Source organism: Mytilus edulis, chromosome 10 (assembly GCF_963676685.1).
Source record: "Mytilus edulis chromosome 10, xbMytEdul2.2, whole genome shotgun sequence".
NCBI classification, from domain to species: domain Eukaryota; kingdom Metazoa; phylum Mollusca; class Bivalvia; order Mytilida; family Mytilidae; genus Mytilus; species Mytilus edulis.
In genome coordinates, this window is record NC_092353.1 from 8,947,058 (window position 1) to 8,962,731 (window position 15,674).

Consider the following 15,674-nt stretch of genomic DNA (forward strand, 5'->3'; position numbering starts at 1 on the left):
AAAACCTTTTTAGTCAACAATGGTCATTTTTTTATGTCCATATTTCATGTATTTATTGCATTCAGGAAATAATAAATCAACGACATTGCATTTTTATGCTAAAGTTTGGAGAATAATTCCTTCAGTTTTTGTCAGACCAATTATGAAAGTTATGGAAAAAACCCATTGGTTTTCAATTTTTGTCTGGTCTACAATGAAAGTTGTGGAAGAGAAACATCTGGCTTATAATGAAAGTAGTGGAGGGGAGACATTAGCATTCAGTTTTTAGCCTGGCCAATAATGCATGTTGATGTTGTGGAGGTAAGACATAAGCATTCAGTTTTTTGCCTGGCCAATAATGAAAATTGTGGAGGGGAGACAAAAGCATTCAGTTTTTATCTGGTCTTCAATGCATGTTGTGGAGGCAAGACATAAGCATTCAGTTTTTAGCCTGGCCAATAATGAAAATTGTGGCAGGGAGACAAAAGCCTTCAGTTCTTGTCTGGCCTACAATGAAAGTTGTGGAGGGGAGACTTCAGCATTCAGTTTTTGACTGGCCTACAATGCATGTTGTGGAGGCAAGACATAAACATTCAGTTTTTGTATGGCCTACAATGAAAGTTGTGGAGAGGAGACATAATCATTCAATTTTTGTATGGCCTACAATCAAAGTTGTGGTAGAGAGACAAGCATTCAATTTTTGAATGGCCTACAAAACATGTTGTTGAGGGGAGACATATGTGTTCAATTTTTGTCTTGCCCACATTGACAGTTGTGGAGTGGAGACATAAGCATTCAGTTTTTGTCAAGCCTACAATGAAAATTGTGGAGGGGAGGCATAAACATTCAGTTTTTGTCAGGCCTACAATGAAAGTGGTGGAAGGGAGACATAAGCATTCAGTTTTTGTCATGCCTACAATGAAAGTTGTTGAGGGGAGACTTAAGCATTCAGTTTTTGTCTGGCCCACAATGAAAGTTGTGGAGGGAGACATAAGCATTCAGTTTTTGTCAGGCCTACAATGAGAGTTGTTGAGGGGAAACTTAAGCAATCAGTTTTAGTCTGGCCCACAATGAAAGATGTGGAGGGGAGACATAAGCATTCAGTTTTTGTCTGGCCTACAATAAAAGGTTTGTAAGCTAGTTTTTTTGTCTGGCCTATGATGAAAGTGATTCAGGCGAGAAATAACCATTCTCTTTTTTGTCTTGCCTATAGCTACAATGACAGTTGTGGAGGGGAGACGTAAGCATTCAGTTTCTGACTGGGCTTTATAGAAAGTTATGGAGGTGAGACATTAGCAGTCAGTTTTTGTCTGGCCTACAATGAAAGTTGTGCAGGGGAGAAATAAGCATTCTTTTTTTTGTCTGACCTATAAAAAAAGTTGTAGAAGGGAGATGTAAACATTCTTTTTTTTTGTCTGACCTATAAAAAAAGTTGTAGATGGGAGATGTAAGCATTCTGTTCTTGTCTGACCTATAAATTGTTTTTGGAGGGGAGACATATAAGCACTCTGTTTTTGTCAGACCAACAATGAAAGTTGTGGTAAAGAAACATTGGCTTTCATTTTTTGTATGGCCTACAATGAAAATCGTTGGAGAGAAACATCTGGCCTTTAATGCATGTTGTTGAGGGGAGACATAAGCATTCAGTTTTTGCCTGGCTTCAATGCAAGTTGTGGAGGTGAGACACAAGTGTTCCGTTTTTGTCTGGCCTATAATGAAAGTTGGAGAAGGGAGACATAAGCATTCAGTTTTTGTCTGGCCTACAATGCAGGTTGTGGAGGGGAGACATTTAAGTGTTCTGTTTTTGTCTGGCCTATAATGAAAGTTGTGGAAAGGAGACATACGCATTTAGTTTTTGCATGGCCTACAATGCAAGATGTGGAGGTGAGACATAAGTGTTCCGTTTTTGTCTGTCCTATAATGAAAGTTTTGGAAGGGAGACATAAGCATTCAGTTTTTGTCAGGTTTATAATGAAAGTTGTGGAAAAGAATCATTGGCGTTCAGTTTTTGTCTGGCCTACAATGAAAGTTGTGGAGAGTCATAAGCATTCAGTTATTGTCTGGCCTACAATGAAAGTTGTATAGGAGAGACATAAACATTCAGCTTTTGGCCCTGCCTATAATGGAAGTTGTGGCAAATAGACATTAACATTCAATTTTTGTCTGGCCTATAATGAAAGTTGTAGGGGTGGAGACATACGCAGTTAGTTTATGTCTGACCTATAACAAAAGTTTTGGAGAGGAGTCATATAAGCACTCTGTTTTTGTCAGGCCAACAATGAAAGTTGTGGTAAAGAAACATTGGCTTTCATTTTTTGTATGGCCTACAATGAAAATTGTTAGAGAGAAACATCTGGCCTTTAATGAAAGTAGTAAAGGGAAGACATAAGCATTCAGTTTTTGCCTGGCCTACAATGCAAGTTGTGGAGGTGAGACATAAGTGTTCTGTTTTTTGCCTGCATGGCCTACAATGCAAGTTGTGGAGGGGAGACATAAGCTTTTAGTTTTTGCCTGGCCTACAATGCAAGTTGTGGAGGTGAGACATAAGTGTTCCGATTTTTGCCTGGCCTACAATGCAAGTTGTGGAGGGGAGACATAAGCATTCAGTTTTTGCCTGGCCTACAATGCAAGTTGTGGAGGTGAGACATAAGTGTTCCGTTTTTTGCCTGGCCTACAATGCAAGTTGTGGAGGGGAGATATAAGCATTCAGTTTTTGCCTGGCCTACAATGCAAGTTGTGGAGGTGAAACATAAGTGTTCCGTTTTTGTCTGGCCTATAAAGAAGGTTGTGGAAGGTAGACATAAGCATTCAGTTTTTGTCTGGTTTATAATGAAAGTTGTGGTAAAGAAACATTGGCTTTCATTTTTTGTATGGCCTACAATGAAAATTGTAGGTCATACAAAAAATGTTGGAGAGAAACATCTGGCCTTTAATGAAAGTAGTAGAGGGAACACATAAGCATTCAGTTTTTGCCTGGCCTAGAATGCAAGTTATGGAGGTGAAACATAAGTGTTCCGTTTTTTGCCTGGCCTACAATGCAAGTTGTGGAGGGGAGATATAAGCATTCAGTTTTTGCCTGGCCTACAATGCAAGTTGTGGAGGTGAGACATAAGTGTTCCGTTTTTGTCTGGCCTATAAAGAAAGTTGTGGAAGGGAGACATAAGCATTCAGTTTTTGTCTGGTTTATAATGAAAGTTGTGAAAAAGAATCATTGGCGTTCAGTCTGGCCTACAATGAAAGTTGTGGAGAGACATAAGCATTCAGTTTTTGTCTGGCCTACAAGGAAAGTTGTATAGGCGAGACATAAGCATTCAGTTTTTTGCCCTGCCTATAATGGAAGTTGTGGCAAAGAGATATTAATATTCAATTTTTGTCTGGCCTATAATGAAAGTTGTAGGGGTGGAGACATACGTATTTTTAGTTTTTGTCTGGCCTATAATTAAAGTGATACAGTCGAGAAATAAACATTCTGTTTTTGGGAAAAAAAATTGGTTGCTTATGTATAGGGAATCACTGAAGCGTGACTGGAGCGGGCCCCCTCTTAGGTCAGTCAGTGGGCCCCCACTTATGAAAAATTCTGGATCCGCCACTTCATTAATAATTTGCGCGTATAGGGGCCGTCTCAAAGACATAAATAATTACCGTGATATTCAATACAAATTGTGGAGGTTTTCCGAAAACCGAGATTCCCTTAAAAGGTAGTGTAGGGTTCGTGCATTTATAAACATTTATTGTAGAAATCATTATCACTGAATTGTGCAAATAATATATCAAATATATAATTTTATACACCAATGAGTTGTATAGATCAGGAAATGATGGGTTACACAATATAAAACAGGCAAGCTCAGTATCTCATTTGCAAAATCGAACATTAATCATATAAACTGCCTTAAAAAAAAAGTAACAGCTATAATATAGAAATAACATTAAACTTATTAAGAAATGGGAGTAGGTTATGCTGCATTAATTTAGCAAGTTTTCCTAAGATTTGACTTCCGGTTAGATCGTTCCTTGGAGACGAAAACAACATGGCGGATCCCACAATGGTAACATTTTAGAATAGCGAAGTGACTTACGTCCTAATTAAATCCAGGCTTTTATTAGCTTTGACATTAACCATTATTTACTCAAGTTTAAACAAAAATGCACACCTCTTTGAATCGACTATAGGACGTAAATGACATCAGAAAAAATACCATAGGTCAATACAAATGTTGAATTTTAAGAAAAACAACAATGTTATTTTTGAAGCAATTTGAGACATTGAGAGTGAGATGTTTGTTTGTTTGTACATTTTTTTTCTCCCATCTATTTTATATGAGATAGGTTGTAATATGAGGCAGGCATTACCTGTAAATGGGGACGAAGTCTGTATGAATTATTTTTTTGTAACTTAATTATTTGTCAAAAAGAAACGGAAATACCGTAACGTTTCCGAGTTTGGTTCTGTTGTTAGGGATTTTAGTTGTGACGTTATTTAAATTATGACGTCATATGCAATGTAAACAAAGAAACGCTATCATTAGGTAACGTTTTTTCATATCAAGGAATTATTAAAAATGAAATTGGTATTGCGTGTTTCTTCCTATTTTATACTAGACTGATAAATATATATTTTACTCAAAGTTTCATACAAACGAGACCGGAAAAAGGAAGTATATTGTACATTTCTGCGCAGGTCCGGGATTTCAAAACATGACATAAAAAAAATTGAACGATTTTGAGTTCATTAGTACAATGAAAAATTCGGGAAATTTTCCCGAATCTTTTTTTTGTTGTTGAATTTTCTACTGTTATTGGGGACTTCGTCCCCATATAATTGAAATAGTACACAGTCCAAACAAGGTAATTCTAGTCATCGACAAATGCTTTAGTCTTGACTTTAGTGAGTGTCAACTTGACACTATAATCTCTCTGTATTTTTTATCACTCTGGTAAATTTATGTCGCTATTGTATAAGACTCAATAGTATGTTTGTAATAATGATGTGGCACTGCAGAGAAAAATAAATAATTAACCCTTTTAAAAAAAAAAAAACCCTTAACTATCATTGTATGTATGTATGAACTTCGATATTCCGCCTGTTAAGACACACCCCTTGATTGACTGCAAGGGTACAGCGGATCCATGTACACTCCCTAAGGATTAATGGAGATGTGTCCTTTACAATATTATCCCACCACCAGAACAATCCCCACCCAACACCGTCTCTCTAGCCTCCTCATAATTTTCACAATACAGTAGATTATATGGTCAACTGTTTCTTTTTGTCCACCGCTGCATTTGTCGTTGAGTGCTGGGCATATCATTGATTTGTATAAGTTTAAATTACAATATCCTGTTCTTAAACTACATAGTACTGTAGTTGATATCTGATACATTTCAGTTGATAGTTTGTTTTTGGAACTGTATTTTATACATTTTGTTGAAAGGAATAATATCTTCTTCCCTTATTACTGGTGTCCCATGGGTTTTGCCATTTTAACATAATACACTATCTTTTGCTCCTTTTAGTATATATCTTGTTTTGTGAATATTGAAATACTTTCTATTTTTTACCTTTAGTCTTTACTTAGCCTTTACTTTTATTTAGTAGTGCTATGTAAAGTAGTCTAGTATTTAATTGTCATATAGATTATTTAAGTACACCTATTTAAAGTATGTAACAATGCCATGTCCAACCCTATTTTATTAGAGAATCATTAACAAGATATAATTCATACCTTTAAGTGAAAGAGACGTAGATACCATGTCAGGAGTCATTTATTTAACTAATTGTAACAGCTGCCTTACCTGATTCATTCAATTGAGTCTCCCCAGATGGGCAAGGGAACACATTTTGTTTGCTTTAAAATTGGATGTTAAATAAGCACCAGTCTCTGTTCTGTATTCTGTAGGTGTCACTGTTGACACTGGATTGTATCACTTGTAAATATTAAAGTATTGCATGTACAATTTTCATTTTAAAAAGATACCAATATCTTCTGCTTTCTCAGTTTGGTGGCGCCATCACTTCTTATTATTCTGCCACTTTTGGTCAAATTACTTAAGCTAAAATGTAAGTAACTGAAGTAAAAAAAAATGAACCAATTATGGATTCATTAGACAGTGTATTTATCATGTTTGATTTTTGTTATTATTGAATTTCCTACTGAAAATGAAAACTTTGTCCGCATATAAGTGTAATACATAATTATTTGTTTTAGGCCACAGAGGAAGGCCAGGGTGAAAAACCTATGATGTTACGGGCAGTAAGTGTGTCAGAACCAGGGAGCAAGACACCATTTGAGCTTCCAGAGGATCTTATAAAAAATACAGAACTGGAGATGGATCCTTATAATGAAAATGAGGTGAGAGTAATTAGGCAATCACAACATAGTAAAATCAAATTGATTTACTACAGGAAAAAAATATCAAAGTCTTAATGTTTAATGTGAATACAAATTACCTTTTTTGATATTTCATAGAAGCTCCACTAAGTCACTTAGCTTTGTGTAAATTATTGTAGATAAATCACTGAGCATGCCGCAATTAGGACTTAGATCAAAGGTTAAAAGCTAGCACAAAACAAAGTATGGTTCACATCTATTTGCCACACACATTAAACAGCCATATATATAGAACAATCAACAATTCTGTTGTTAAATCTCTTAGCTTAAACTGTCTAATTTAAGTAAATGTTATGCCAAGTTTAACCCATTAGATGATACTGTTGCTTCAGCTGAAACTTGTTAGGATTGCACATTTATATTACTGATACGTTCAGTTGAGTTTCCTTGAATATATCAGTGTTTTATTTAACGCAAAAATTCGAGATCTGGGGTTGTAGTATTGTTTTTTTTTTGCTGATCGAAGGGTGACAAGCATTGACTTAAGTTTGTTGCATATTATGTTATCATTTCAACTCAATAGCGTACATCAAATCATTCTAAGTAAGTTTCCGCAAAATAAGTGTGTTACTTCATTAGCACATGATGAATTGTTTGAAGTAAATTTGTAATCCCTGTAATCCATGTATTGTGTTAAAAACATCATATTCCTTTCCAAATTGCATGCCAAACATCATTTATTTTGTAAATTTTCTACATCTGCCATTGGAATATTTGTATAAAGTAGGGACCAGAGTTAGTAAACAGACCCGCTTTGAACGAAATCTGGATTCTCACAATAATATCTTCGGACGCATGAATGGCACAGCTGACAGATGAATATTGATCACTAAAACAATATAAATATATATTATCAATATTATAAACAAATCAATTAAAGGTACATCTTAATTTGCAGACTGCATTAAGGTTTCTACATTCCAAGCCGACATGTTTTATTGTGATTGGTAAACCAGGAGCTGGGAAGACCAGCCTTGTAAGACGTTTAGCAGCAGAGTGGAAATGTGAACTAATTAATCGTAAGTTATGTGACAATCAATGCATGTAAAAATTTTCAGTATGTTTGTTTTTATTATCAATGTTGTCAGGGATTACAGATCAGTTCTAGTTTTAAAAATCAATGAAAAAGTATCTACTTGCTAAATTTGCATCATATATAATCGGATTTGTGGTATGTTGGTTGGATCAGAATTTTCAGGGATGATTATGAGTAAAAGAGAAATCAATTAATATTCCAACGTTTGCCATACAATGTTTTCAAATAAAAAAAATGGATGAATCAACTGTTATGAAAAAGAATTATGTTTTAAGAATGATTGGTCTTTCATCTAATGTGTCTAAAGTATGAAATAAAAAATCACATTTGAAATTTTGAATAACAAAAATATGTTTGAATAATCTGTTGATTTTTTTCAGCTACTGAAATAATACTAAGAGCAATTGAAATGGAAACAGAGTCTGGTAAAAAGTGTGCAGAAATATTAAACCGTGGTGAAGCAGTGTCGGAGGATATGGTGATAAAAATGATAGAAGAAAAAGTTAACTCCCCTGAAGTAGCACATCACGGTAAGAACTGGTTCTATAATAAAATACATGGCACTGAAGGAAGGATAGGGGCTTCGAAAATGAAGTTATTACCATTAGAAGTAGTTGAATATTATTCTCATGTATTGCAATAATTAAATTTCATTAGTTTAAGATACCGACCATGCTTTTCTGACTGAGTTTCTGATAGATATTTTTAAAGAGAATACCCTTAACAGATTTTGCTGGATATTTGACAGCATTTCCAATAGTTTAAGTTTTAAGTCTAACAACAGATTCAAGTTATGTAAATGGAAATTTTCAAGCCTTTTTTATTCAACAGGATAGTAAACGGCTATACAGTTCAAACGTACATGGAAAAATACAGGATTAATCAGACCACATGCTAGAATTAATTAATCAAATACATAGGTTTTCTTGTAATAATATATAAAGTGAACTCCACCAGTGATTAACTGTTTCTTACTGAAATGACAGAGAAAGACATAATATTAATAGTATAATTTTGTTTTTCAGGTTATGTTTTAGATGATTTCCCATCTCTGTCAGAAGATAATATGAGTATAAAGGATCAGCTAGAACTTATAAAGAACTGGAAACTCAAACCAGATTTTATAATTAATATTAAAGTGAGTATGAACTTGAAAAGTAGACTTTGAAAAATAACATGTTGATGACAAATTGTTCATTGTTTCTGTCTATCTGTTTACATAAATACTCTTGACCCATAAGGTTAGATATTGTTGAAGACTGTATTTTGCCGTCTATCATGTAAAGATGTCTTTTTGTTATTTTGTCCTTAGATTGCAGGACATATACCCCTCATCCCTCTTTATGTTCTCTTCATTTAATTTTGTTGAACTTCATTTGGCTTCATGAATTTAAGTTATTTAATAATGATATACATGTCTAAACTACACACTTATTATTCATTTTGTTCATGTCTATAAAATAAATTTATATTATGTGATACAAACTTTATTTTCACAGATACCAGATAAAGATTTAGAAGAGAGAAGAACTGGACAGAAGGTTGACCCGTTAACGGGTATAACTTACATCAAGGAAGTGTATGCACCTGAAAAACCAACTAAACAGGTAATTATACTTTTAAATGGACTTCTTTTTTATAAATCAAAATTTACAGTATAATAGAGAATATGAAAGTACATGTATAAATATCGAAAGACGACCTTTTAAAGTTCTGTAGTTTTGTATCCAAATTTGTATCAGTACTATTGTTAAGTATTGGCTAGTCAGTACAAAATTAGATTATTTTATTGCATTGACATTTTGTAATTGGAAATACCTTTTAATTACAGCCTACCACAGAGGAAGAAGGAGAAGAAGAAGAGGAGGAGGCAGAGGAAGAAGAAGAGGCTGGTTTGGAGGTAAAGTAGTCAAATACAAAAATTACAGGGAAACAGGATAGAAAAAGGGAGATAAATTAATTAAAAAAAAGCTCAAACGTTCTTCTAGTTAGGATACAGAAGTAACTTGGTAGTTTTTTAAACTACAAATCGACTGACATTTCAAATTTCCAATAGTCTTTGAATGATATATTGTTATTACTTTTATCAGCATTTCTAACATGTGTCTTAAGATTTATTATTACTTATAGAATAACTAATCGAAGAATTCAAATAGAGAAAAATATTCAACGAGTGATCGAACACCACATTAATTCACGAATGCGTGTAGCGCATGAGTTAATTATCAGTGTTGGTATGTCACAAGTTGAATAATTTTCGATATTTGAATTCTTTCATTAGTTATTCTTTTTATTACTTTGGCAAACAGCTTTTTTTAAAGAAATTAATGTAAAACATGTAAGGAACTATATCTTTTTTCTACGAATTCACAATTTGTTTTGATCCGCAGTTATCGACGTCTTGACAACACCTATTGTTGTATGATGTCAGAGAGTGAAATAACCACGTTTATTTCACATGTGAAATTATCGGTTTTTATTTAACTGAGAAATCAATGTAATTCATTGCAACCAATGTAATAATTTGTGTATATTCATTTCCAATAATTTTATTATTTGATTAAAAGATAATTATATAGGCATGCATTGTAAAAGCTATTTTGTTTGTTTTTGGAAAATGACGCAGTCATTGTTCCATAACTGCCGACCTGAACTTCATAACATTTCTCTGCCTACCGCGCTTGGTTTCGTATTTACTATTTTCCATACAAACTGGAATCTGCTTGTGTTATCATTATGCATGATCATTGTGTATTTATCAGCCAGGAACCAGTTTACACTCGGTTTCATAATCTACTATACAAACAAACTGGTTCCTGCTTGTATTCCACTACACTCGAACAAAGTGTTGTAGTTTGACGGGAACCAGTTTAGAATTTGTAAACTACAAAACGTAATCGGTTATTGTTCATTCCGTTTTGGTGTTTCATACCGACTTATATGGTTTGAATAAGCTTAAGACCCTTCAAACATTAATGTGATAGGTATATTAAAGACTGTTTTACAAAAGGATGGAACTGTTTTACTTTCAAAGTCGTACTATAGTGATATCTGTCATGTACGGATTTCCACTCTCACCGGTTAATTTCTTCTTTTACACGTGCTTTTGAAACTTCCTGTTTAAACATCGCAAGTTTCAAAATTGTTATTTGAGTGAATTAAACTTATTTTAACAATCATGAAGCGTTCCAGAATCATTTTCAAGCAGTTTCTTCTTCTCTTTGATGATGGAAAATAGGTTTTCTCAAGAAAATACCGCAAACGATCGCAGAGGAATTGAAACGTACAAGTTAAGTCGGCACCTTGTTAAATTGGCATCTAGTCAAATCGGCACCTATTTGACGTCAATTCGGCATCCAATAATATTTGTTATAATATTTTCTATTCAATTAATTAATAACTGTTACCAAGTACATAGTGAATATGTTGTTGTGTATTTAGGTAAATAAGGAAACCAAAGTGAATATGTTGTTGTGTATAAAGGTAAACAACGAATCCCTTACCCAACTGTTGTTTTAACAATTAGACAATTATTAAAATAAAATGGAAAACTATGAGTCCCTTTCAATAAGTCAAACTTTCATGCCAAATAATTAGCAAATTTAAGGTGTTTTTTCAGTAAAATTTAAACAGCATTAAACCAACAATCCTGTAAAATGCCATATCCAACTATAGCAGTCATGTGTGACTTTGACGACGTCACACATCACCCGTATTAAGCCTAAGTAAAATGTATAGAAATACACAGGGGCTTTCAAGAATCGATAAAATAAAGTACTTTAAGTTCATGATACAAAAAGTGTGGGAATATATATTAATTCCTCATATATAAAGAAATATATTTATGCCTTTTGAAAAAGTTTAAATTTTGGTCTTCTCCCTTCCAAATGCTTTTGAAAATTTGTCTTGTTGCCTCGATAAGTTTACACTGTTTATCACCCAAATCCGATAAATATTGGATTTTCTGTCGTGTTAAACCTAAAATTGTGATTTAAACAAAATAGATGGAATAATTGTGGGAATATGTGCTTATTACTATATTCATAAAGATTTGAAATATCGTATACGCAATAGTTTAATTTTTTATTATGTCCCTTCCAAATTGATTTGAAAATCAGTCATTTTCAGAAAATCTGGTATTATTTTTCAAGATGGCGACCTCATTGCCAGCGTGAGACGACGACTTGGTAAAACATATTTTGTAAGATTGTAAAATTGAAAATCAAATAACCGTTGGATGCTCACGTTTTCAGTCAATGTCTTACCTTAAAGCAGCATAGAATCAAACATTGGTTCCTTTTGATAAAGCTGTTACATGCTGTTTATTATATAAAATTTTGAAAAAAAATGGCGACCAAATAATTTTCAAACGTGGACGATGTTCGACACTTATTTTGTACATGCACATAATTCAATTTAATTTCACTGTTTACATTGCAATTAAATATGACATTTTATAGTCGCTATAATGATAGCCATGCAAGGGCATAGCTAGATAAAGGAGATACTAATTAAGTCATCACATCAACGTGATCAAAGATCGAAAATAAACATGGCACCTTATCACGATGTAAGTTTTGACAATACCTAAATAATAAATAATAATAATACCAATGTAGATTAATTAGTGTTCTCGATGCAATTTATTACGATATTATTTTATATTTATAAAAAAAGACCTCGAATGGCTATTAAATAACCAAGGATTTGTATAGTATCTTACTATACAAATCCTTGAAATAACCAAGGTGAAATAAATATATTGTTTAATTTTCTTTAAATCATTCATCAGGTAAACAGTAAATTTTACATAATCCTAATTAAACCAGTAACATGCAGAGTTATCAAACGTAATTATGACTGGAATAGTTGCATATGTCAACTGGTTAAAATAATGCATAAAAATATCCAATATCTCATGTATTAGTCCAAATAATTATGACGTCTGGGTAGGATATTTTTTTTTCTCTGGGCATCCCAGAAAAAAATTAACATAGCCTTGCGGTCATAGGAAGGTGTCCCAGAATGAAATAAAAAAAGCCTTGCCAGACGTAATAATTATTTGGACTACTCATATATACATTATATATCATTAAAAATACACCAAAAAAGTCATTTAGTTGAGAAAAATAAATATATACAAAATGTACATGAACACCCAAAAATGTGAAAGTTAGAATTTAACTCTTTTTGCTTCAATACTGAAAAAAATTCTGGCAACCCCTTTCTTATTTTTACTCTTTTTGCTTAAAATACTGTTAAAAATATATATTTAACATGGGTGACGAATTGACTATATCAGGTGTCGATTTAACCAGGTGCTGATTTGTCCAGGTGCCAATTTAACCAGGTACCGGTTTGACTAGAATTCTTTGACAAATGTTTGAAATTACCTGAGTTTCATTAGACCTTTGATAACAGTAACAAAAAGATTATTTACTTAATATTTTGTGGGAGAAGGGGGTTCAGACTGTGGTATCAGGTCTGTTCGCGCCCAATACACTTTCGCACCCTACATGTTCGCAGCTCGCACGTTCGCACCCAAGGTCCGTTCGCACTCTACTCATTCGCGCCCAATTTTAATTCAAATTCAAGTTGAATAATTGGAAAATCATGATTGTTGTTTTAAATTGCTTTGGTGTAAATACTGAATGTATTTATAGCTTGGTATGAGTAAAACATTGAAGATTTTAAAGGAAAAACACAAAAGATAATTGTTTTTAACAGCTTGGTCCCTTTGATCTGAAACAACGAAGCAATAAAATATAGGAACTAAAATATAGCAATCCACTATTATAACCAAAACATGATAAAATTTATTCAACACACAGAAAAAAACATAGTCAGAATCTCACTTCATTTTGAAACAGTCAATGAAACAAAGTTATAGCAATACACTAACAAAAACATGATTAAGAGTTATTCAACACAAAATAAAACGTTGACAAAATACCACTTTATTTAGAAAGGATTATTATTATTTTTAACAATACCCTATCCAAAACATGATTAAGATTTATTCAACACTTTATTTTTGAGACAATGACAACAATTATACTTATAAGAAAACACTTGCTTACAGAGTTATTAAACACAAAACCAATTAAGATTGGGTGCGAACATGTAGGGTGTGAAAGTTAAAGGGGGTGAACATGAGTGGGCGCAAACGTGAATGGGCGCGAACGGACACGGATTCAGACTATGTACCAGTGAGAAATAAACAAGCCTTTCTACGGTATTTATTTGTACAATTCAGGTAGTCTTGACCTATTCATTTGTCTTAAAAAAAAACACAGCCACCTTCACCTTCACTTCACACATATACAAATATTAATTATATGCTTACGAGACATGTTCCATTGTTAAACTAATTAAGGTATGTGAAAATCAAGACTTGCATAAAAACTATCCCAATATTAGAGACAGTGGCGTCATTTTTCCTCAGAGCTTTCAGCTCTTTGATTGATTTTTGGAGATTTAAATCTTTAAACAGCAAAATCCATTAACATTTTTATTCTAAATAATAGGAAGAAGAGATGGTTGAAGAACTGCCTCCAGAGACCTTAGAGAGACTTGTACGAAGACCAGAAGATCTTCCCAATAAAGTGGGGGATAATATACGCAAATATAAAACTAACATGCTGAGATTACTAGAGGTCAGTCAATAATTAAAAAGTCATTTTGAAATTGTATATAGTATTATTGAAGAGAGTTAAAGCGAAACTGATCATAGATACTGGGCTTAAAAATTTTATGCAGACATAAGTTTTGTCTCCAAAAGATGGTGACACTCAACTCAAGAAAGTTTAAAATAATGTACAAAGTTTAAGAGCATTGAGAACTCATTTTTCAACAGACTCTGCTAATTTCATAAATAAGTACATTTACAGTTATTTGATGCAGAATTTTACATTTTGTAACATATATAGATTTCTAAGAAGTATTCGAAATAAGAAAATAGGAGTACTTATAGAAATTAAATTAAAATAAAGTAAATAAAATTAGGTATTTATAGACATAATCAGTTACTGTATGTTTGACTAAGTACTATGTGTTTTCTGTTTTAGGATTACATGGCAGACCATGATCAGCAGTTTCTGATTGAGATGGATGGAAATCAGTCACAGACAGTTCTATTCAAAGTATGTAGGAAATATCAGACTTTAGTTAAACATTTTGCATTAACACAACACTTCTTTTCACAGTATAATAAAATCTGAAGAATTTTGAAGACCCAATGAAACACAGTCATTCACAAATTTGTTACACGACTTATTTACTAATCTTTCAAGATTTTTTTTTGTCTCAAGACCAAGAAAATTGTAATCCACATATAAAGTAACTTTGTAGTGCAAATTTTCTTTCTTCAACTTGTTTATAAAGTATGAAATTTCAAATTGCCAATAGAAAACCATGAATTAGTAACTTTAGAATTATAATGGCAATTCTTTTATTACAGGTAGTAATCATTACATGAAAACCAAAACATTGTTATGTAAGAGCTTTGACTTATAATCTTTTCTTTAATGTTTCAGCAATTAATGACAAGATTGAATTGTTTTGTGTTGAGACCAGCTGCTGTTCCAATGAGACTGATTGACCCAGATGAGGAAGATGTCCCAGAGGACATTGAGGCTGATGAGTTAATGAGACTTCTTGGTCCAAAGAGAATGGTTGCTCCTCGATTCAGGTGGCGTCGAAGCAGATGGATGAAAAATTGTCCTGTTGCCTTACATGATGGAAATATTATACCTGGAAAACCAGAATTTTGTGTCAGGTATAGTCAATGTTTAAATCTAGATATCTCTGTAAGCCTGAGTTTTATATCAGTATATCAGATTGTTTCTTGCATACTGTGGATTCATTTATTTTCGTGGATATCAATTTTCGTGGATTGAAGAAAATTTACATTTTCGTGGATACCTGAATTCGTGGTTTGCCGATTTCGTTTGTAATTCGTTGAACATATGAATTCCTGGTTCACCTGTACCCACGAAACCCACGAAAATTGGTATCCAACGAATAATAATGAATCCACAGTATGTGATTTATCTGGGTTTTTTTTCTGTTGTTTTATACCTGTGGTTAGGTCATTTACCAACATTTTTAAATTTGTACTGATTGTTGACTTCTCTCTTGTGTATATAAGAAAGATGTGGTATGATTGCCAATGAAACAACTCTTCACAAGAGACTGAATGACTCTTAAATTAACAGCTTTAGGGCACCATACGGCTTTCAGTAATCAGCAAAGCCCATACCATGCAC

General features: G+C 33.1%; 1 protein-coding gene across 34 annotated transcripts in view; it reads left to right on the forward strand.

The window, feature by feature from the left end:
- The first annotated feature begins 3,957 nt into the window (after positions 1-3,957).
- LOC139493321 (adenylate kinase 9-like) overlaps positions 3,958-15,674 on the forward strand; it is a 44,472-nt gene continuing 32,755 nt past the window's right edge. For 33 of the 34 annotated variants that reach the window (XM_071281605.1, XM_071281624.1, XM_071281627.1 and 30 more), the window contains exons 1-10: positions 3,958-4,028; positions 6,189-6,332; positions 7,270-7,390; positions 7,788-7,937; positions 8,433-8,545; positions 8,907-9,014; positions 9,239-9,307; positions 13,935-14,063; positions 14,475-14,549; positions 14,943-15,184. In XM_071281605.1, the coding sequence (XP_071137706.1) occupies positions 4,011-4,028; positions 6,189-6,332; positions 7,270-7,390; positions 7,788-7,937; positions 8,433-8,545; positions 8,907-9,014; positions 9,239-9,307; positions 13,935-14,063; positions 14,475-14,549; positions 14,943-15,184 (1,169 nt within the window). In that variant the 5' untranslated portion in view covers positions 3,958-4,010. Of the gene's footprint in view, positions 4,029-4,163; positions 4,184-6,188; positions 6,333-7,269; positions 7,391-7,787; positions 7,938-8,432; positions 8,546-8,906; positions 9,015-9,238; positions 9,308-13,934; positions 14,064-14,474; positions 14,550-14,942; positions 15,185-15,674 lie in introns of those variants that run through there. The other variant, XM_071281609.1, reaches the window with a different exon arrangement.